The following is a 21,714-nucleotide window of genomic DNA, read 5'->3' on the forward strand; positions in this document are numbered from 1 at the left end:
GGGATGCGCTCGTGCTCCAGCAGCTCTCCGCCTACACCACGCTGATTATACCTACATATATATATATAGGGCAAGGTATTGGGCGTATTGCCGGGTGGGCAGGCAGATGTTAACCGTTAACCAGGAATTGGCAGGCTGATCTGTTTTGCTTTGGTCTCAGAAACGGCGCCTCAATCAGTGAGCTCATTGCTGCATACGATATATATACATATATGTATATTATATATACATATACATAAATATCTGCATGTCGAATGTCGATTCAGGTGTAGTCAACAGTTACATACATGATACATATATAAATTCATGTGTATTATATACATATATCTCTGCTACAAGCACAAAATCACTTCGAGCGAAGGAAATTTGTTTTTCCTTTTCGTATTGTTTGTAGTTTGCCATTGTTGTTGTTGTTGTTGTTGCTATTGTTGGCAACTTGCTGAACAATTAATAAGTCAAATCGAAACGAAACGACTAATTGCATTTGCCAAAATGCCAATGAGGCATTGACATTGAGCGTACAACCTGTCCCCCCAGACCAGACACCCAGACCCCCCAGACCCACCGTTCGTTCTATGGCACCCAGCCCCGAGAAATGTATCGAGCGATCTTCAATCTTCACAGGGCTATCGAGCAGGTTTCTTTATAGCAAACGCCAGCAGAGTCGCGAGTCGCGTCGAGCAAGTCGAACCTAACGCAATTCATTCACATTAGGGATTGATGATAGAGCCCAGTGAAAAGTTAGATAACATATTCAGATAGATCGCACCACTCATATAAATATATATATCATACATATATATATATCGCGATTACTGGCAGCCCCGCGATGTCTTTCGAACTAAGCGAACTGATCGCACTCAGCTGCCCGGACTTGACTGCCCAACCGAACGGCAGCGGCCAGATCCAGTTGATGATCGATTCGGAGCGACGGCTGAGCATCAAACAAATGACGGCCACGGAGCTGGCCAATATGCGTGCCGCGGCTGCCGCCGAGGCCGAGGCACGGGCGCGTGCTGAAGCCGAGGCCAAGGCGCGCGCTTTGGTTGAGCAGCAGGCGAGCCTGGCCGCTGAGGTGGTGGCTCAGGCGCGAGCGCGTGCCGCTCTTGAGGCGGAACAGCAGCTGCAGCGGGCCAGGGAGCAGCAGGAGCGCCGTCAAGAGGCAGAGCGACAGAGACAAGCGGATGCCACGCCCAGTCCATCGCCCAAGGGCGTGCTGCCGTCCATTGAGGCGCCGCGCGATCGCATCACATCACTGCCCAACATCCTGGATGATGCCATGGAAATGCATTTGCTGAACGCAATCGATGGCGGCGGCGACGGCGGCGGTGGCAACTCGGATGACTCCTCGCCCACCAAGAGCACTTCGCACCTGGCCGACTCAATTGAGATGCTGCGCATGCAGCGGGCAGCTCGCGCGGCACGCTCCAAGAATCACAGCCGAGAGCGCAGCATCTCGCCGGCTGCAGCTCGTCTCCATGAGAGGAGCGCAGCACCCGACCGCCTGCACAGCTCCAGCATCAGCAGCATGGACTCGGCCCGCGCGAGTGGCAGCCGTCGCGGCAGCACGGCCAGCGCCATGAGCAGCGATCCGGCTGCGGAGCTGGCAGCGCCGCCCAAGTTTCCAATCTCCAAGACGGTTTCGGTGCCGAACATGAGTCGTCGCCGGAGCAGCTTGACTGCACTCTTTCCGGGACCTTCGCCGTTGGTGGCGCCCGAACCGATGCTGCACACCAATCCTGAGACGCCGCCGGAAACGGAGGCGCCCGGTCGGGGCGGCCAGGAGGATGGCTATCGTGACATACCCAGCGGCAAAATGGTGCATCGCACAAAGACTCCGCCCCCGGTGGGCGCCAATTTGGGCGTATGCCTCAAGCGGGTGACAGCGCCAAGCGGCTCGATTACCATCAAGCCCAAGGACTCGCCCATGCTGGGCGTGGTGCTGCGCAAGGTGGAGAAGAAGACGGTGCCCCAAAAGAGCGTGCTGGACGACGAGAAGCCGCTGTATCATCTCTCGATTGTGCGCAGCGACAACAAGGAATACAAGCCGGCGCCCAAGCCCAAGCCCAAACCAGCTCCGCCGGCGGTGAAGCCATCGCCGGGCGGCATTCTGACCGGGCCACAGGTGGTGCGCACTGCCAACCGGCCGGCGGCAGTGGCCAAGCCGCAGCGACCACAGCCCGGGGTGCCAGTGACCATAACGAAAATCGAGGGCGATAAGATAATAATAATCAAAAAGATAATTGTGCCGAAGAACAGTAAGATACCGGAGCAGTATCTGCAGGTTGGTTCTGTCTGTCTGGTGATCTGTTGTCTCGTTCAGCGTCTAGTGTCAGTGGTTGTCTCTCTCTCTCTCTCTCTCGCTACCCCACCTCCTCCGTCTCGTCTCACACAGCCTCTCTCTCTCTCGCTCTTTCTCTGTATCGAAATGTGTTTGAATTTGCCTCGATATTGCTGCTGCTATCGATATATTTATCGATTAACAAAACCATGCTCACACACACACACGCACACGCACACACGTTGTATTGAGCTCCTGGCTCGGAACTAGTTCACATAATGAGCGTGTTAACTCCTTCCATTTAGTTCGCGCGCGCGTTTCTTCAGTTGTTTAAATGAGTCAAGATGCTGGCAAAGCCGTCGCCGTCAAATCAACCCAGCTGGAGGCACAGCCCCCAATGGGCGCCGCTGCCAGCCCCAGCGTCAACGCAGTGAAGCCCAGCGAAGAGGCATTCGTGTCGTCGTCATCGTCGCCGTGCATCATGCAAAAGCCAACACCGCCGCCCGCGAGCGGCCAACAGTTCTTTCAGGTCGTTTCGCCGCAGTTCGCGTCGGTGCTCTCGTCCAGCTTGCCAGAGACCAAGTGTGCGGTGCGCTCGCCCATCTCATCGCCGCTGGCGCTGCGCAAGAATCGGCCGCTGCTGCCCGCCAGCCCGAAGTCGACGCCTCCGCTGCCGCGCAAGCACCACACCATGGCCTATAATGCGGCCACGGGAACCATCACGACACCCGCCCGCCCCATGGCCACCATAGCCAGCAGTCCAGTGTCCAGCATATCGCTGTCGTCGTGCAGCTCGCCGTCGTCGTCGCCGCCGCCGCCGCCGGTGCCGTGTCGTGCACCCAAGCAAAAGGCGAGCACGAGCCAGGGCAAGATTCCAGGCGAGATCGACTTGGACAAGCTGCTGCAGCAGCAGCAACAGCTCGAGGAGAAGTCGGCGGCGGCCACCAGCAGCGCCAAGCTGGATGCCAATTTCTATGACGCCGAGATCGAAATGATGAACAAGTATCTGAAGAGTTTGCCCGACTACAGCGAGCTGGACCGCAAGCTGCATAAGGAGTTCCAGGAGTGCGAGGATCTCTATGACCGGCTCAAGCGCCAGCAGCAACAGCAGCCGCTCACCAAGTCCAATTCGCATCAGTCTGTGGCGGCCAAAACTGCGTTGCCAGTGGCTGCCGGCGGCCTATCGAAATCCTCCTCGATCAACTTTGCCAACAATCTGACCTCCAGTCGGGCACCTCGGCTGGCCTATCCCTCGATCTTCGCCCAGTCCAATGCCAGCGAGCAGCCCAAGCTGCAGCGCAGCATATCCAGCTCCAACATGCCCCTGGGCACGCCCAGTTGCGGGCCGTTGCGCCCACAGGAAGCGCCAAAGAGCGGACTGCATAGCGACTCGAATCTGTCGCTCAACAAGCAGCTGATGAACGACTTCTGGAGCGAGAATCTCTGCAGCTCGAGCAAGCGGCAGACGCCGAAGCGCACGTTCTGGAACTATGAGAAGATCTGCGGTGCCCAGCTGGGCGATGCTGGGCAGCCCTTCAAGGTGGATGCCAAAACGGCCAAGAAGCTGGCCATATTTGATCCCACAGTTGCTGAGGCGGCGCAGAAGGAGCTGCAGAAGCAGCAGCCGGTCCAGCAGCAACCGCAGCAGCAGCAGCCACAGCCACAGCCACATAGCCATCGCCTACAGAAGAACGCCTCGTTGTCGCACTTGGATCTGAAGGTCAGGCAGGCCGTGACCAAAGACGATCTCTACAAGCTCATCGTATGCAGCGAACAGTCGCCCACGTCAGCAGCGACGGCGTCGACGACAACGACGACGACGTCAACGCCTTTCACCAGTCGCGTGCCCGTCAAGCAGCAGCAGCAGCAGCTGCAGCTGCAGCAGCAACAACAGCAACAGCAACAGCCGTTGCCAGCTGCTCAGCAGCTGAACAAGAGCGTCTCCATGACGCACGTTTCCGGCATTGCGACGGCAGCGACGCCGTTGCTGCGCAGCTCCAGCCGCACGCACATACCCTGCTACATGAAGCATCTGCCATCGCTCAGCCGCAGCACATCCAACTCCGCGATATTGCTGAGCACGCCAGCCACAGCAGCAACAACTGGGACGACGCAGGCGCGCAAGGAGCCGCCTACAGTAAAACAGCAGCAGCAGCAGCAGCCACAGCCACAGCAGCAGAAGCCAAATGCTGGCGTGCTGAAGAGCTCCAGCAGCTCGTGTGTGCCGTCGCCACGCTGTGCCGCTGCGCTGTTTCGCCGGCCCACGGAGCCGGCTAAACAGGCTGGCATTGGTGCGGCTGCGCCGTCGCTGGCCACGCCCATTGCGGAGGCAACGAACGAGACGAGCGGCTCGCTGGAGCGCAAGTCGGAGAAGAGCAACAGCACTGTGAGCAGCAGCAGCTTCACTGTGACCAACTGCTGCACCACGCATCTGCCGCAGCTCTCAAAGTTCACCTCATCCTTTCACATACCCTCCACAGTTGAGCACAATGCCAACTTAGATCAGCCAGCAGCAGCAGCATCAGCATCAGCTGTTGCAGCGCCAACAACAACAACAGCAACAGCAGCGGCAGCAACAACAACGACATCGGCAGCGACAAAGCGTCAAAAAGACGTCGACAACAAGCTAGAGAAATGTCTAAATGACATGCTAAAGCTAAAGAGCAATAACAACAATGCAATTATGTCACAATCGCTGACAGCTGAACACAAAGAGGAAAGCAGCGCCGGCGGCAGCAGCAGCAACAACGCCAGCAAAATCGCCAGCGAATCGCAAATACCCGTGCCAGTGCAGCTGTACGATCCGCAGAAGCCGCTAATGCAGCAGCAACAGCAGCAGCAGCAGCAGCAGCAGAGGATGGCATATCCCATAGGCAAATCCAACTCTACGTCGCAGCTGCCGATGGGCTATCAGCGTCTACTGCAACAGCAACATCAGCCACAGCAACAACAGCAGCAGCAGCAGCAGCAGCAACAACAACAACCGCAGCAGCAACATTATCCACAACAAAAGCGTCCATTTTTAAACTGGAACTCGTTTGCCTGCTCAGTCATGAACGGCAGCAGCGATCCCTTCCAGCAGCACCAACACCAACACCAACAGCAGCAGCAGCAACACCAGCCACACAAGCTGCAGCAATCTTACTCCTCGTCGCATGTGGCCAAACAGGCGCCCAAGTCCAGCTCCGGCCTGGCCATGTTTCTGCAAAAGAACACCAACAAGGAGAACAAATTCGGCCAGCCCCAAGCGCAGCAGCAGCAGCAGCAGCAGCCCCCAGTGGGCACGGCGCCACAGATGTATGGCAGCAGCTATCAGGCACTGATTAATAATGCGAAGCCCGTTTATCCGCGGACTGGCGCTGCGCCGCTGACCCACTCGGCGTCCTTCAGTGCGGCACAGCGGCCCAGCATGATGCAGCCGCATAATTATGGCTACGGCATGATGAGTCGCAACTATTACAATCTGCCCAAGCAACAGCAGCAGCAGCAACAACTGCAGCAACAGCAGCAGCAGCAACCACATGAGCGTAAACCACTGCAAACCTTCGATCCGTATGCGTACCTCAAGCCTAGTCAGAGCCAACTGATGCACCCGGTCAAGTACCAGGTGCAGTCGCAGCCTCAACCACATCCGCATACGCAGTATCTGAACGCTTCCGTTGCCACGTCTGGCGTCGGTGCTGGCGGTGCTGCGCTTCAATACGATCCAAATACAAATACGCAATTGTTTTATGCATCGGCGGGTATGCAACCACAGGCAGCGCAGCAACCGCACCATCAGCAGCAGCAGCAGCAGCAACAACAGCAGCCAATACAACAAAGCAATTCTGTCATATTCAGCCATACAAAACAACAACAACAACAACAGCAGCAGCAGCAACAAAATGAAATGTCCAAGTCCATTCTCGGCCAGCATTTCATCGAGGTAGATTCGTTGCCCAACTATTGCATTTGTTATTGTCTTGTGTCTTGTGTCTTGCTCTTGTTACTGATATATGTTGCACACATCACGTGTCCATGCCTCCTGCTAGCAAACTAACACGGCCAGCATAACAAACGAACGCGCGGCGTGGCAGCGCTCAGCCTCCCGAAATAGAGAACTGACTCATCCATGCTCCAAAGAGGCCAATCGCTTGCTCTTCAGCTACCTCTGCGCGCGCTCTCTCTCTCTGTCTCTCTCTCTCTGCTTGGGGCTGTGTGTGGGGAGGGCCAAGTGCACAATTTGTCGATTGTGACGCGCACTTCCTGTGCGAAACTCTCCCCGCCTCGCCCGCCTCCTCCCCTTGCCCACTCTCTGGTCGCCTTGTCGCAGCTGCTCTTTTACGGCCTTTCGCATCAGACGCTTGCACTTGCCTCGAAACGGGGCGACAACGCGTTGCACAATCAACAGAAGCGAAATAGAAAAATCTTAGCAACAAAACCGAAATTCAATGTCAATTTTGTGGTTCGCTAAAAATAGCAATACACTAAATTTATGTTGTTTATTTAGTGCAAAAACAAAAAAGAAGAAAAAACACTTAAGATTGATTCGCTTTTAAATTTCCAAAAACAAAAACAAAACTATAATAATCTAATGTTCGTATTTTGTTTAAATATTGCCAAACTTCTATTTATAATTGAAATATATGTGATTCGGGGCCCCAAACAAACCTCACACGAAATGCCAAACAATCGGCTACAGAAATGCCTGCCTTGCCTCTAAAGTATGTAACAGCCCCGGCCACAATGAGGCAGACATAAAAACATGCTCATAGCAAACTTTCTGCTGTATTCTCTTCCTCTCTGAACTGTCGTAGAGCCACTGCGAAGACTGATTACCCTTATGATTAGCCGAAGATCATGATGATGATGTTCCTAATGGGTTTCAAGATATGATATTATTGATGGTTCAATGGGAGTGAATATCTAAACAAATATATTAGTTAGAAAGCAACATAAATTTGACGGAAGAGACGTTCATTAATTATAATTTATAGACAACCGCTTTCAATAAAAATCTTTGAAATATTTACCTTATCTTAATAGTCTGTGTAAACCAAAAAAAAGGAATTTTTAATAATTATCGATGGATGTTTATCTCATCAGTGTTCATAAAATTTCTTATAGAATTTTTAACGATCTCAAAGTTGCCCAGCAATATATATTCTCCTATCTATTTAATATTTCGAAAAGGTATTTAAAATTTGTTAAATTTGTTAACTTACCAGTTCATTGAGAAAATGTTTTTGCTTGTAGTTTTTGGCTTTAGACCTTCGTGCTATATATTATCTTTAGTTTTGGCATAGAGTATTCCTCTGCGGTTTTAAGCCAATTGACGTTCGCTTTGGCGTCTGCTTGTGGTTAGTTTTGCTTTATTTTTTTCGCTACCTAGCCAAACAATAATAGAAACTGGCGGCAGAGGAGGCAGCAGCAACAGCAGCAGCAGCAGCAGCTCTCCCGCAGTGGCCACAAGCGCGAACGCCCGGTTCAGAGATCGAAACGGAGCGTATTCTATGTTCCGCCCTGAGCACATACTCGGCAGCTACTTTGGCGCTGTCGTCGTAGCGATATTTTTCAATTTTTATAATTAGTATTTGTGGCGTGCGCTTTCGTAAATGTTGCGCTGATTTCGGATTGTTTTTTGTTTGCTATTTCTTCTTGAGAACGCAAAGACGCGCTGCTTGAAAAATACAAAATTTTCGAATTATTAAATAAAAGTCGACGAAACGCGAAAAATACGAATGGCTGAAAGTGCATGTAAATCAGGACATCAATTTTCAATATGCAAATAATAAAACGAAATTCGAAAGTGGAAATTAAATTTGGAATCGGAATCGGGGAATCGGAATAGCTCTTGAAATTGTCGCTGCTTCTGTTGTGTGTCTATTTCTGTCGAATAGCTGCCAAATATCGTACAATTTCAATTATTCTTACAACACATGAAAATACGCTCTTTATTTTGTAAATACGTATATTCTATTATACTATACTTAACTTGTATGCATACAGTACAATGCAAATGCTCGACCCGTCGAGTAAATGCCAAAAACAAATCTAGCTATAGCACGAAAACAGAAAACAGACAACAGAAGTCGAAAATTAGTTCATTAGAGATAGTTCGACTCAGAGGAGGAATCTTAACTACATATTAGTCAAGTCAACCCGCTTTCCAGTCTGATTCTTCCCCTCACTCACATATGGATCTTCACGCATATTATTAATACTATCGGATTTTCGTCAGAGCGAAAAAGAAGAAGAAGAGTAGACGGTAGCCCACGCACGAGAAGAAAAAAATGGCTACATTTTTAAGTCGTTTTCATCGGGAAAAAAGTGAAAAGATTTTGCCAAATGCTGCGAACAGCGCAAACAGCGGTGGCAAGAAAACAGCTGACATGGAGGCGGCGACGCCAACTGAGGCAGAAGCAGCATCAGCAGCAGCGACTGCGGCAGCGGCAGCGCAGCCGCGTCCACAGCGACGCTACATGCGCAGCGCAACGGCGGCGAGCGTAACGCAGCTGCTCTCTGAAAGCTGCAACAGTTTGCTGCAGCGCTTTCGACGCAATCCGAGCGAACGACCTGATAACAAACTGCAGCAGCAGCAGCAGCAGCAGCAGCAGCAGCAACAACAACAGCAACAGCGCAATCGGTAATCGATGCAAAAGAAATGAAGCGAAAGAACTGCACAAACACACACACGCATACAAACACACACATGCACACTCACACGTATAAATTATTTTTAATTTTGCGGTGATTTTTTTTTTTTTTTGCTTTGTCAAACAACAAAAACTCGGTCAAAATGTTGCCAGACGCGCGTCGCAGCTCTCATCATTTATTTTATTTTCATTTGATTTCTTGTTGTTTGTTATTTTTGGTTCGGCGTTAATTTAAGTACGTAATTTGCCCCATTGCCGTTAGCTGCAGTTAGTTGCAGCGCAGCAGCGCGCTGCTTCGTTTCACGACGCGTTCTACTCTTCAGCTTTAAGAGGGGCCAATTATGTAAACATCGTGTCGAGTGCGTTGTAAATCGCGTGTTGAACTCCGCCGCGCTGCTCCTCCTCGCGTTGACCGCGCTTGTGCCTGTGTGTAAAAGTGTGAAAATTGATTGTGGAAAATTGTCAAGAAATTGATTCAATTAGAGAGACTGGAGTTGTTGTTGCACCCAGAGAGCAAACGAATGAGAGAGTTCAGTGTAAACTTTGTGCTGTGGGCAGACATGCAATTGAACTGCATCAATTTACATAAGAATAATCATACGGCTAGCAGCGTGAATTTCATACAAATGACAGTTTTTAATGGTTTCTAGGCCGTTTAACTAGCCCAATGGCATCTATACTAGATATAAACCCCATACACCTCAAGTATTTACGCACACAGTATCTACTTATCTTTACATATTTTTGATTAATAGCTAGATAATTAAAAGTTTTCATTCAAAAGTTTAAATTTTCAAAATGCAAGCATATTCGAAAAGCTTTTTCAGTCAGGGAGCTTTCAAGTTCGAAATTGCGTCTCCGCATCTTTCTCTGTCTCGCTCATTGAAAGGCTGCATGATTCGCCTATCTGGCAACTCTTTGCAATTCTTCCTACTCTTGTTCTTGCTTGCTGAGAGAGATCGACGCCATTGTCTTTCGCTCGCTCTCCCGCTCTCTCTCTCTTTCTTTGGTCTGTTCGCTTTTAATGCATTTACTCTTCAATCATTTATTTTTATTACGCGCCTTTGGAATACACATAAAACGTAATTGTTTTGTCGTCTCAAGATTAAAGATTTTTATTTATTTTTTTGCTGATGCGAGTTCAAGGCTTTTCCTCCAAGCATTTGCAGCGCAAGACTTTCGATCGTTTCCTTGTTTCGCAAAAAGACGGAAATGTAAAGCTCTGCGTTCAGTTCAGCAGTAATTAAATGCATTTTCTGTGGAAGCAGGCAACAGATTAATTCATCCATCCACCCACCTACGCATACAGACAGAAGTTTACTCTCACTCTCTCTCTCTCTCTCTCTCTCTCTCTCTCTCTCTCTCTCTCTCACTGTCATTTCGACTCTCTCGCACAGCTGCTCCGGCTGATGCTGGGCAAGTGCGCAATATTTTCACACTTTTTCACAAAAATAAAAACGATTCCTCAATATTTTTTGGTAGACGCGCGGTGTATTTTCCCCCCATATATTTTCCATACATCCACAGTGCGTCCGTCGCATGAGTTTCGATCGAATTTTCAGCGTTTCTTAGTTATTATTTGGTCCGTGTCGTGGCAACGCGCATTCGTCGCGATTCAGGCGCGTGGAAAATACCAAAATACCAAAAATATACAAAACAAAATCGACACGAAATTGAATAGAAAAGGGAAAGCTTTAAGTGCGTCATTAGCAATTCTTGTTTTGTTTTGGGCTTTTATAGAGCAGCGGCCATACCCGAGGATAACATCAATAGCTCCAGCAATAACAATAACAACAAGGAAAGCAACGAAAACAGACGCAGTGGCTCCAAGACCCCAACGAATGAGAACTACAATAACAATAACAGCAACAGTAATAATAGGAACAACAAAAACAAAGACAAAGACAAGGGCAATCTCACAAAACAGAAACGTCGCCGCAGCTCGGAGAAATCTACGAGCGGTCGTAGACGCCCGGAAGCGGAACGTGATAGGGATAGGGAACGGGAACGGGACCGAGACCGAGACCGAGACCGAGAACGGGAAAGGGAACAGAACGCCATGAGCGATCGTCACAGACGTTACTATGCCGGAGGTGGCCTCGGCTATCATCCGATTAGCTCCACCAGCGGCAGCACCACCAACGCCATCATGGGTCGCTATCAGAAGAGCTCAACGACGGCCACTGCGCTGGACCGGCTGCGCACCCATCTGAGTCCCGTGGGCAGTAGCTATAACTATAAGCCCGCAATACGCGGATTGGGCACCGGCTTAAGGCGCGACCTGGACGACGTTAGTATGATAAAGGCGTGCAGTGTGAATACCAATGGATGAGAGCGTAGCGTGTTATCTGATCGTGGCCAAATTCATCCCGTGACTCACTGTCAGAGCATTCGCCTTCTCTCTTTAGTCTTTTACTGTTTGGAAAACACTTGAAACTTAGTTGCCCCATTTTCACCTGTCATCGTGAGTCACAGCAGCAGCAGCAGCAGCGGCAGCAGAGTCAAGTCGCTGTCCCAATTCTGTCAGAGCTTGAGCGGCACGGGGCGGGTTGAAGGTTGCAGGTTGAAGATTGCATTGACCACCCCTATTGCCACATCATATTTTAATAGACACTAATACGTATATTATATATAGCAGGTGTATATAGCAGCTAATATGTATCTTCTGCTCTGATTGTGCTCTCAGATATGCATACATACATACATACATACGTATAGATGAATATGTATATTTAGTGTGCCCACACGAAATGTTTTATAGCGCTTCTATGTGCTTCTCAAAATCTTCCTACTTGCCGTGTGCGTTTATTTTCGCTTCCAAGCAAATGTCCATGCCTCTCTGGCCTCTCCTCGCCTCGCCCCGCTCCTGTGTCTGTCGCCTGTGTCTCTTTCGGCTCTCGACTTTCGACTCTCGACTCTCGACTCTCTGGCTGGCATTAAATGTATAAAAAGCTATTCACAATTTCACGATTCTGGCATTTCGGTACAAATATATATATAAACTCTGAAGGTCGGCGTGCCGTGGATATTTATTTTGTTTAGATTTTCGCTAGGCGTTCTAAATAAAATAGACGCCCCTCTCCCTCTCCTCCCTCTTTCGTCTGCATGCGCGTCTTCTCGAAACGCTAGAGAAAGCTGCTGGATCGACGCAGACGCTGCAAAAAAAATGCGAGTGAAATGATATGATGTGAAATTAAGTGGCCCAAACACTGTTATTAGCCACCGCCGAAAAGGCCACTTAGATCGGTCGGCCGGCGTATAGCGAGTGCTAGGTCTAGGTCTAACTGCGTTTAGCTCAGCCGGAGCGTGAACGAAGCACGAAGCACGAAGAACGTCTTCGCTTGCGTCGCGCTGTCGTTTCCATTGGTTTCACACGAGCGCTGCTTAAAAGCACTTTCCTTACACATTATGAACTCCTCCCCAATTTGACTGGTTTCTCTTCTTGGGACGCACAGCGTCGCGATCTGCACTTGGACAGAGACAAGACGCCCACATTGTCGGCCGTTTCACGGCTGGAGAATAAGTATTCGGACATTTTGGAGCGCACAGCGGCCGGGCGACGCCGTCACGAGGAGGATCGCGACAAGACTCTAGAGCCGGATGACTACGGTGGCTATTCCAGTGGGCTGTTGCGCAGCGCTACCTCACATCAGCTGGCGGGCAAGGGGAAGCTGTCGTCGAGCTCCTTCAACGCCGGCGATCGCAAGGAGCGCACTCCCTACAGAATGCGCAGTCAGCGGCAGCGCTACATGGCCGACTCCAGTGACAGTGGCTACCTGACCAGCGGGAATCGATTGCTGGACGAGAACTATCCGGTCGACTATGGCCACAGTCGCTATCAGCCGCAGGACTATCACGAGGCGCTGCGTGCTGGCGGCGCCACCGGACACTCAACTGGTCGCTATGGTCGGCGGGGTGGCGAGGAGGACACTGCGCTCACCTCGGGTCGCCTGTCGCGAGCCTATGGACCGAAGAACGAGCTGCCGGCCACAGACAGCAGTCATGCGGATGACTGGAGCTCTCGCAGTCGATTTGCCAATCGTCGCAGGGAGGCAGCTACGCAGCCAGAGCTCACTGCCGAAGATCGTGAGATTCTGGCCGATGATCGTTCCTCGGAGGATAATGCGGCCATTCTGATGCTGCTGCGCGAGGACAACCAGTTCCTGGAGGCCAAGAAGTTCGAGGAGCGCATGCGCAGGCGACGGGAGCTTAAGGAGCGCGTCAAGCGCATGGAAGAAGCAGCCGCAGAGGCTAAGAAGACTGAAGCAGCCGCAGCAGCAGCAGCTGTGGCACAAGTCGAGGCAATGGAACGGCAGGCAGCCAAGGAAGCAGCAGCGGCGGCAGCAGCAGCAGCAGCAGCAGCAGCAGCGACAGCGACAGCGGCGTCTTCTGCGGCAGCACCTGCGGTGGATGCGCCCAAGAAAAAGTCGCGCAGCAAAAAAGTAACTAGCGTTGATAGCGATTCGAGCAGCTCTTGCTCGTCAGAGAGTAGCTCTGACGAGGACGTTAGCGAGACCGACGGTCCAACTGGTGTCCAACTAACCCACACAGCCGACACAGCACTGAAAACGAAAAGCATCACAGACAAGGCCAAAACACCCACCAATGCTATCAATGGTGCCACAACCACAACAACAACAACCAGTAATAATAACAACACGAACTCGAACTCATCGTCCACTACTAGCACCACCAACAACAACACCATCCCCCCCTCTGCTCTCTCTAACCTCTCTCTGCACGACACGGCAACGACAGCCAGCGGCAGTGGCAGCGGTAGCGGCAGCAGCAGCAGCAGCAGCGCCAACAACAAAAGTCGTTTTCTGCTCCACTCAGATCGCAACAACAACAACAACAACAGCAGCAGCAGCAGCAACAACATCAGCAACGACCTGTCCAAATATAAGCCCAGCAATATCCTGCACTCATCCAGTTCCGGTGCGCTGGCGTTCGGCGGGATCGGCGCTCGCTTCGCAGCAGCGGACTCCCGTCGGCAGCAGCAGCGCTACCAGGGCGCCAGCTCCCGCACAGCAGCAGTGCTGAACGACTTTGAGCGCTACAAGCCCAGCAGCGGATCGAGCTATCTGCACGAGGGCTACGGCATCAGTGGTCGGCGCTCGAATGCGCTGGGCAGCTCGCTGTACCAGCGACCGCAACTGGATGCCTACCAGCAGGCGGCGGCGGCGGCGTCGTCGGCGTCGTCCTCGTCGCACTATCTGCACCAGCACGATCAGTATCTGCTGTCAAAGAGCGCAACGTCGTCGGCGCTGTTCCATAGGTCACGCATTCCAAAGACACTCTCGACCTTTGTAAGCCACTCGATGCATTTCTCTATGCAACTTGAGCTTTCTGCCAAACGCCAAACCGCCAAGCCCGCAACTCACTCCACACTTTACAGTACTGCTAACTAACAGCGCGCGCCATGTTAACTAACAGCCGTTTGTTGCGCGTTCTCTTTGCATGTAAGAAAACTTGATCAGAAGAATCCCATCTTCTTCCCTATTTATATTCAATATTAATAATTTAAAGGCTTAATCTTTCTTTTACCAAAAAAAAATTCAATACTTTTATATCTAAAAAAATAATTTCATAGTAATGGTAATTGTTTAGCTAAATATTTGAAAAAACAACAACAATTTATAGCCGTAAGCGAATGCAATTTGTTTTTGCCCATGCGTTTTATGGTTCGTTTCATATCTCTATATATTTATTTCATTAATACTTTTACTGCCCCGTATTTACATATGTGTATACATGCATATATATGTGTATATATATACAAAAATGTTTAACGATATTTGTTGTATATGTTTTATATTGCAAAAACAAAATACAAAAATTAACCATTTATGTAAAACAAAAAAAAAAAAAAAAATCTCTCAACAAAAACAAATTTGTCCGAACTAATTTTCTTATCGAACAAACGAAACGTATTTTTCTCGTGTTTTTTCTGAATATGATGATGAAAATCACAATGATGATGATGATGATGATGGGTTGATGTACAAACAACTTGATGATGAATTGATGTAAATGGTTGGTTTATGGATTGGGAATTGGTGAAATGATGAAAATTTGGATATCTGGATTTGTGCTGTGGTGCCAACGTGGGATCGTCTGGATGGATGCAAAATTGATATGATGGCCATCCTCTGGCTGACGGGATATCTGGACGATGCTGGCGGCCCACCAATGCAATGTGTCTCTTTTTTTCTTTTTTCTCTTTCTTTTTTTGTTTCTTTTCTCTCTATTTCAAATGACATACTCTAACCAACCACACACGCACCTTATGTATTCGTCTATATAACTGCCATCGACTGCGACAACAACCACGCCCCTTCTGCTTCAACAACGTCTCGCCGCAACCCACTACCAAATACGCTCAAACATAACTCGCTTAATATTCGTCGTCGTCGTCGTCCTCGTCGTCGTTTTGCCCCTCTTCTGACTCAACGGATCCATGCACCTTGCTGCAATCGCACCATCAACGCCATCGCCAACAACAACAACTGCAACACCACCAACACCACCACCACCACCACCAACCACTCGTCGAATGCTCGCCCTCTCCAATAACAGACAGCAAAGCCCGTCATTCAAGATGATGCTGATGGTCACTTAATATACCACAACGGAGACATTCTCCATCACAGATGTTCGTGACAATTTTTTCGTTTTTAATTTTTCCATATGTTTATGTTTAGAGTTTACCACAGACTTTCCAACTTTTTTTTTCTTCTACTTCTTTTTTTCATTTTAAAGACAATGAGCAAAACTGCCTACTGCCGCACAGTAATTCTTCTACTCGTAACTCGTATAGTTTTCAACTATTCAAGTTTTCTTTATTATTTCTTAATTATCTTACGACAAAATTGTCGCGTCTTGTCGCAAGACTTCGCGTGCGTCGCCGCCGTTCCAAAGGCATATTTACAAAAAAAGCGCTAAAAAAACAAAAGAAAATTAAAAACCAAAATTAAAAGAAACCATTTTCACACAATTTTTGCCACATTTTTCCGAAAGACAGAAACAAAGAGAAAAAAACTTGAATTTAAAGTTCAACTGAAATTAAACTATACCAAATTTTTACTTTTACCGGTCGTAATTCAATTGAAATCTCTCACACACACACAGACACAAACACATAGATTCGTACATTACATGAACTTTCAGCGCATAATTAACGAAATAATATTGAAACTGAAAACTTTTCCGTGTACAAATTGTTCAAAGCAGCAGCTCGAGCATAATTTGTGGTCTTTTTGCTTAAATCCGAAAGATGCCCAGTTACAGTTACAGGTTTAGATTCTAGCGTAAATAACTAACGATTTATAATTGGTGTAATTGAGCGAATGACATTGACTACAATACGCCTCCTTTTGCCACATTTCAGATAAGATCATGGCCACACTGGGCGAGGGCACTTTCGGACGTGTGGTCAAGGTCAAAGACATGGAACGGTAAGTACAATGAAATGCCGAAATTACGATGATCTATATATAAACGCAATTAATAATACAATTGTACGCAAATGCCCATTCGATTCACAGTGATTTTTGCATGGCCTTGAAGATCATCAAGAATGTTGAAAAATATCGCGAGGCAGCCAAACTGGAGATCAATGCCTTGGAGAAGATAGCACAAAAAGATCCGCATGGTGAACAGTAAGTTGGCCATTAATGCAAATACATATACAAGAAGGAATCTATATACATAAATGTCTAATCGTTTATTTCTCTTGCAGTCTGTGCGTGAAAATGATTGACTGGTTTGATTATCATGGACATATGTGCATTGTTTTTGAAATGCTGGGTCTCAGTGTTTTCGATTTTTTGGTTAGTATTTTGAGATCTACATCGGTTGATAACCTAATATTCTAATATTCTGCTTTGATTGCAGCGCGAGAACAACTATGAGCCGTATTCTCTGGACCAAGTGCGTCACATGGCTTATCAATTATGCTACTCAGTTAAGTTTCTGCACGACAATCGTTTAACGCACACAGATCTCAAGCCGGAGAATATACTGTTTGTCGATTCGGATTACACATCTCACTATAATCATAAACTTGTATGTATTTAAATATTCTCTGACAATGTATTGTTGTATTTAACGCCTTGTTGCTCTCTCCACTAGAATCGAGAAGTGCGTCGCGTCAAGAACACAGATGTGCGTCTAATTGATTTCGGTTCGGCCACCTTTGATCATGAGCATCATAGCACAATTGTCTCGACGCGCCATTATCGTGCGCCGGAGGTGATATTGGAGCTTGGTTGGTCACAGCCTTGCGATGTTTGGTCTATCGGGTGAGTTGTTAGCTATATAACTATTACTTTATAAACATTTTTCTAATTTCTTCCCATCGTCTCACTTTCAGTTGCATTCTGTTTGAGCTATATTTGGGCATTACGCTATTCCAGACACATGACAACCGCGAGCATCTAGCCATGATGGAGCGTATCTTGGGACAAATTCCATATCGCATGGCACGGTAATACAATGCAGCTCATGCTTTTATTTCCCAAGGCGCAGTACTCTTCACCGAAACCATTTAACGTTTAGCAATCACACTCTTTACAGCAAAACCAAAACAAAGTACTTCTATCATGGTAAGTTAGATTGGGATGAGAAGTCCAGCGCGGGACGTTATGTGCGGGACCATTGCAAGCCCCTGTTCCTTTGTCAACTGAGTGACAGCGAGGACCACTGCGAGCTGTTCAACTTGATCAAGAAGATGCTGGAATACGAGCCCTCGTCGCGCATCACGTTAGGTAAGTTCATTAAATACATAGACGTTTGAGTTTAGATCTAATTCGCCACATTTACAGGTGAGGCTCTGCGACATCCGTTCTTTGATAGGTTACCACCGCATCAGCGCCTGGGCGAAATGAGCATTAATAAGCAGCCACTCTCGTCCGGCAGTAGCAGCCGCGAGCGCTCTCACAGTCTGTCCAGATGAGAATTACAGCGATTTGGTTATTGTTGACAACAGCGACGACGACATCAACGTTACTCAACACACACAGCTACAAACATGCGTACACATACAGTGCGAAGAGTCTTCGATCAACGTAATGCAACACATGATTGAGCAGCAGACCAGCAACCGGCAGCAACAACAGTAACAATTACAGATACAATAACATATATACTAATGCTGATAATTTAAGTTCTAAAGTCTTATTTAGAAATTTTGTAACTTGACTTGTATAGAAGGAAATTTCTACACAAAAATAACCCAGAATTGTTAAGTAAATATTGTTTGTGTGCCGCACGCTCTGCTCAATTTGATCCTGTGCATTGTCTCATCCCAGCCGCCAATCGTGTTTTGTTTTGTAATGATAACCAAATCGTGCATAATATATTTATAGTGCGTCCTCCTAGCCCGATACTGACGCCGCCAAACCCAAATACCTAAATGTAAATGCACACAGAAATGTGCACACTCTTCACTTGAGATAGATAAAGAGACCTCCCCCAACACGACTGCATTGCTTAAAGAAAACTAAACTACAAATGTAAATGTACTATATAAGAAATCAATCGATAAAGCGCTAGTTGAAATTCAGATCCATGCGCAAGCTGTCAATTGCCATGGACTTGCTTCTGTAATCTGTAATTAATCTATTATTTTCGAGTGCGTGAGTTGTAAGCTAATGCAAGCCATTACACATACACAGAGCTAACCCCACATGTAAACCTATATGTGTATGCCAATATCATATGTAAAGATCTATTCGTGTGACACCTCGCCCCGGAGGGTGCCACAACAACAACAAAAAAAGCAAACGCTGCATCGTTTGCTATTCTTTGTATAAATTATTTAGTAGCCAGAGTCATTTTCTCCTAGGTTATGTTTAATGTGTAAAATCGGCGCTGTTCACATATTTTTCCATCAAAGTACGCCCAAACAATACCAATACACGGTACACACAGACACCCACACACACACACACACACATTTATATATATTTATATGGAAAAAGAAAGAGCAAGAACACTAGAAAGTGGGGAATGCATGAAGTATATAGATACATATACTTAACATACTTAATTCAAATGATTGTGAGTTAGTTTAATATTACATAAATATTATTTTTAAATTACATTATTTGCAATTAATTAACCCCATCAACCAGCATATAAGATAAACAAAACAAAAAAATACAACTATTATTGTCAAGTTATTTAAAGTGAAATAAATTTTTAAAAATATTTTACTTGAATTCATTTCTCATTTCAGAGCGAGAAAAATCGCTCAAACCCAATTGGTATTCCTAAAAGTATATTGACCGATTATTCAGAGGGGCTCTTGCGATTTGATAAGCAAACGGGATCGTGCAACGATCTATTGCCAAGATAAGTCAATAATTGCAAAATATGATTTGATAGGAGTAAATTATCAGCAAGGGTAAAGCTTATTTGATTTGTAACAAAAATAATCTATAGACGCTGCGTCATTAGCCACAAGGTTCGATCGCTGGGGTCACGAAATTTTTATAAAAACTGAGCTGAGAGGACAGGCGCACAGAAGTTGTAGCGGAGCTGATAATTTCATTTGCTGAAATTTTTATAAACAGACTTCCACATATTACTCAACGACTGTGAATTTATAATATATGTAAGTGTTGACGTATAGGGGTATATAAATTAAACACACATACCGTCATGTATGCGATTTAAACGGCTTTTTTTGTTCACCCAGTCAGGTAGAGTGTTCTCAGGTCCTATTTTACCAGATATATCTATAAATTATCAGGAATTTCATTTATAGCTGCAAGATCAATAATTGCAATATGTTTTCAATATTTTCGGGAATATTTTAGCATTTATTTGTTCATTTTAGTGGATTTTCGCTACGTGTTTAAATGTCAATTTGTTTTTTTCTTGTGTTTGTTTTCTAGAATTTTACAATTAGTTTCAACTAAATAAATAATAACAATTTATAAATATAATTCTCTTTCTTAATTTTTTCTTTTTTGTTCTCTAACTTGCTAGTTGAGTGCTTCGAGTGTTGTTTGCTTGCTTCAACGTAAATATTTCGTTTGATATTTCCCATTCAATAAGTATCTCGGAGTTAGAAATAGTATCAGTTATATGCTTTTGATTACAATGTTTCTTCTGCAAGAATTTGTTGAATTAGGCAAAAAAGAAAACAATAAGCACATCGAAATGTGCATTAATTGGCTGAATCAGAACTTAATGGCTAAAATTCGGCTTATGCTAGCTAAATATATAAAAATAATAGTTAAGTCTAAAGATTGCAACGAAAACAAAAAACCTATGCAAACTATGGTGTATACGCAATAAATAAATATGTACCTAAACATTTACAATCTGTTCAATAAAATGACAATAATAGATAGGTATGTTCATCTGATCCATCTATATGATAATATATACACATTTAAAAAAACAACTGAGTTTAGCTTAAGCAAACGAAAAACTATTGTTTGCTTATTGTTCAACCATTCTCTCTATCTCTCTCGCTCTCTTTCTCTAAGTTTCCTTCGTCCGTTTTGTAACTTCGTTTCCGTTAACATTTTTATATTGTTTTATTGTCTATTTCAAAGATGTGGCAACGCCGCACAGGCGCAACTAAGCAGAGTCGTAATTCGATAGAAAATTATAGACAGTTTGGGGCTGACATCTAACTACACATATGTATGTATGAATATATGTATATCTATATATATAGTATATATCTATCTGAATATATACTGTTGATAGTTGCTTCTACTTATGGCCAATGACGAGCGTATAGTTTGCTGTGGTGACTGTCGACGGCAACGCCGACAGCGCTGGTCATTTGGCCAGCTTCAGGATCTCCGCTGCCCCCGGAGCTGCTCCAGCTGCTGTTGCCGGCACACCCGTTGGAGCCGGCGGAGCGGGCGCTATGCGTATGGGCTTGGCACGCTGCTGACTGAAGAGGCCGCTCAGTGTGGCCGCTGTGCTTGCGGTCAGCGTCACGCTAGCACCCCCAATGCTCGTCTGTCCAGTCGGCATTCCTGTGCGCTTGCCTCGCACCACTCCATTGCTGGTGCTATTCGTGGATGTGGGATGCTGCGGCTGCTGTGGCTGCTGCAGCTGCTGGCCAATTACTGCGGATGCTGGCGTCGATGTTGCGGTTGCCGAGGCTGAAATGTTATCCAACTCAGTCATTGCTTCTTGTATTGCCCGCTCGAGTTGCGAGTTCAGTTTGCGGCTCCTTTGTGGGTTGGTTGGTGGGTTGGTATATGGTTTTTGGTTGTGGTGTGTGTGCGTTCGTGTGTGTGTGTGGTGTGTTTTGGGAAGGTTGGGGTTCGAGTTGATAGTGACCATGACGATGATGATGATGTTGCACACATAGGGTTATACACACACACATATGCATACGAATACACACACGTATTTGGTTTTATTTTTCAGCGCATAATTAAAAAAAAAAAAAGAAACAAGAATATTAATTAGCAAAATTAAAATGAAAATGTACAAATTAAAGGTAAATTCGAAACTAATTTCAAATTGCATTCATATGCCAATCAGTGCTACACTGCAATACAAATACAAATACGAATACTAATACGAATTATATTCAAAACTATGGCAAAGGAATATCTAAATACTGCAAACGAAATTCATAATTCAAGTACTTAATATAACAATATTTTTAGCTTCTTACGGTGCTGGCTCGAATATTGCAGTTATTTAAATTCTTTTATAAACAAGTTTTCAAAGATCATTTCATTTTATATTTAATCAAAAATATTTCCTGAATCGAACCAACACTGCAGATGAAGCTTGATCAAATTATTTATATGC

General features: G+C 46.5%; 3 protein-coding genes across 7 annotated transcripts in view; 2 read left to right on the forward strand and 1 right to left on the reverse strand.

Annotated features, from left to right (window-relative positions):
* Positions 1–347: 347 nt before the first annotated feature.
* Positions 348–19,128, forward strand: Doa (CDC like kinase darkener of apricot). The gene is given in 11 exon segments (XM_030389295.2): positions 348–2,288; positions 2,608–6,206; positions 15,496–15,571; positions 16,307–16,373; positions 16,464–16,577; positions 16,658–16,748; positions 16,813–16,983; positions 17,050–17,219; positions 17,291–17,404; positions 17,476–17,684; positions 17,742–19,128. Coding segments are annotated over 11 exon segments (6,201 nt in total). The 5' UTR covers positions 348–829; the 3' UTR covers positions 17,873–19,128.
* LOC108655543 (uncharacterized) lies at positions 7,514–12,023 on the forward strand. Its single transcript, XM_030389271.2, has 2 exons — positions 7,514–8,906; positions 10,657–12,023. Exons 1-2 carry the CDS (start codon positions 8,554–8,556, stop codon positions 11,246–11,248), a joined length of 945 nt encoding a protein of 314 aa, XP_030245131.1. The 5' UTR covers positions 7,514–8,553; the 3' UTR covers positions 11,249–12,023.
* sba (six-banded) overlaps positions 16,812–21,714 on the reverse strand; it is a 30,531-nt gene continuing 25,628 nt past the window's right edge. For 2 of the 5 annotated variants that reach the window (XM_089256204.1, XM_089256205.1), the window contains one exon: positions 16,812–21,121. In XM_089256204.1, coding sequence (XP_089112330.1) covers positions 20,719–21,121 — 403 coding nt within the window. In that variant the 3' untranslated portion in view covers positions 16,812–20,718. The remainder of the gene's footprint in view (positions 21,122–21,714) is intronic. The other 3 variants (XM_089256207.1, XM_089256206.1, XM_089256208.1) reach the window with 2 other exon arrangements.

This window comes from Drosophila navojoa, chromosome 2, assembly GCF_054131105.1.
Source record: "Drosophila navojoa isolate 15081-1374.11 chromosome 2, UAZ_NAV_1.0, whole genome shotgun sequence".
NCBI lineage: Eukaryota > Metazoa > Arthropoda > Insecta > Diptera > Drosophilidae > Drosophila > Drosophila navojoa.

Bases quoted from the DNA above. Each gene is read 5' to 3' on its own strand.
- LOC108655543 (XM_030389271.2), top strand. From the start codon at position 8,554: ATGGCTACATTTTTAAGTCGTTTTCATCGGGAAAAAAGTGAAAAGATT. The intron at 8,907-10,656 runs GTAATCGATGCA...GGGCTTTTATAG, and splicing joins CAACAGCAACAGCGCAATCG to AGCAGCGGCCATACCCGAGG.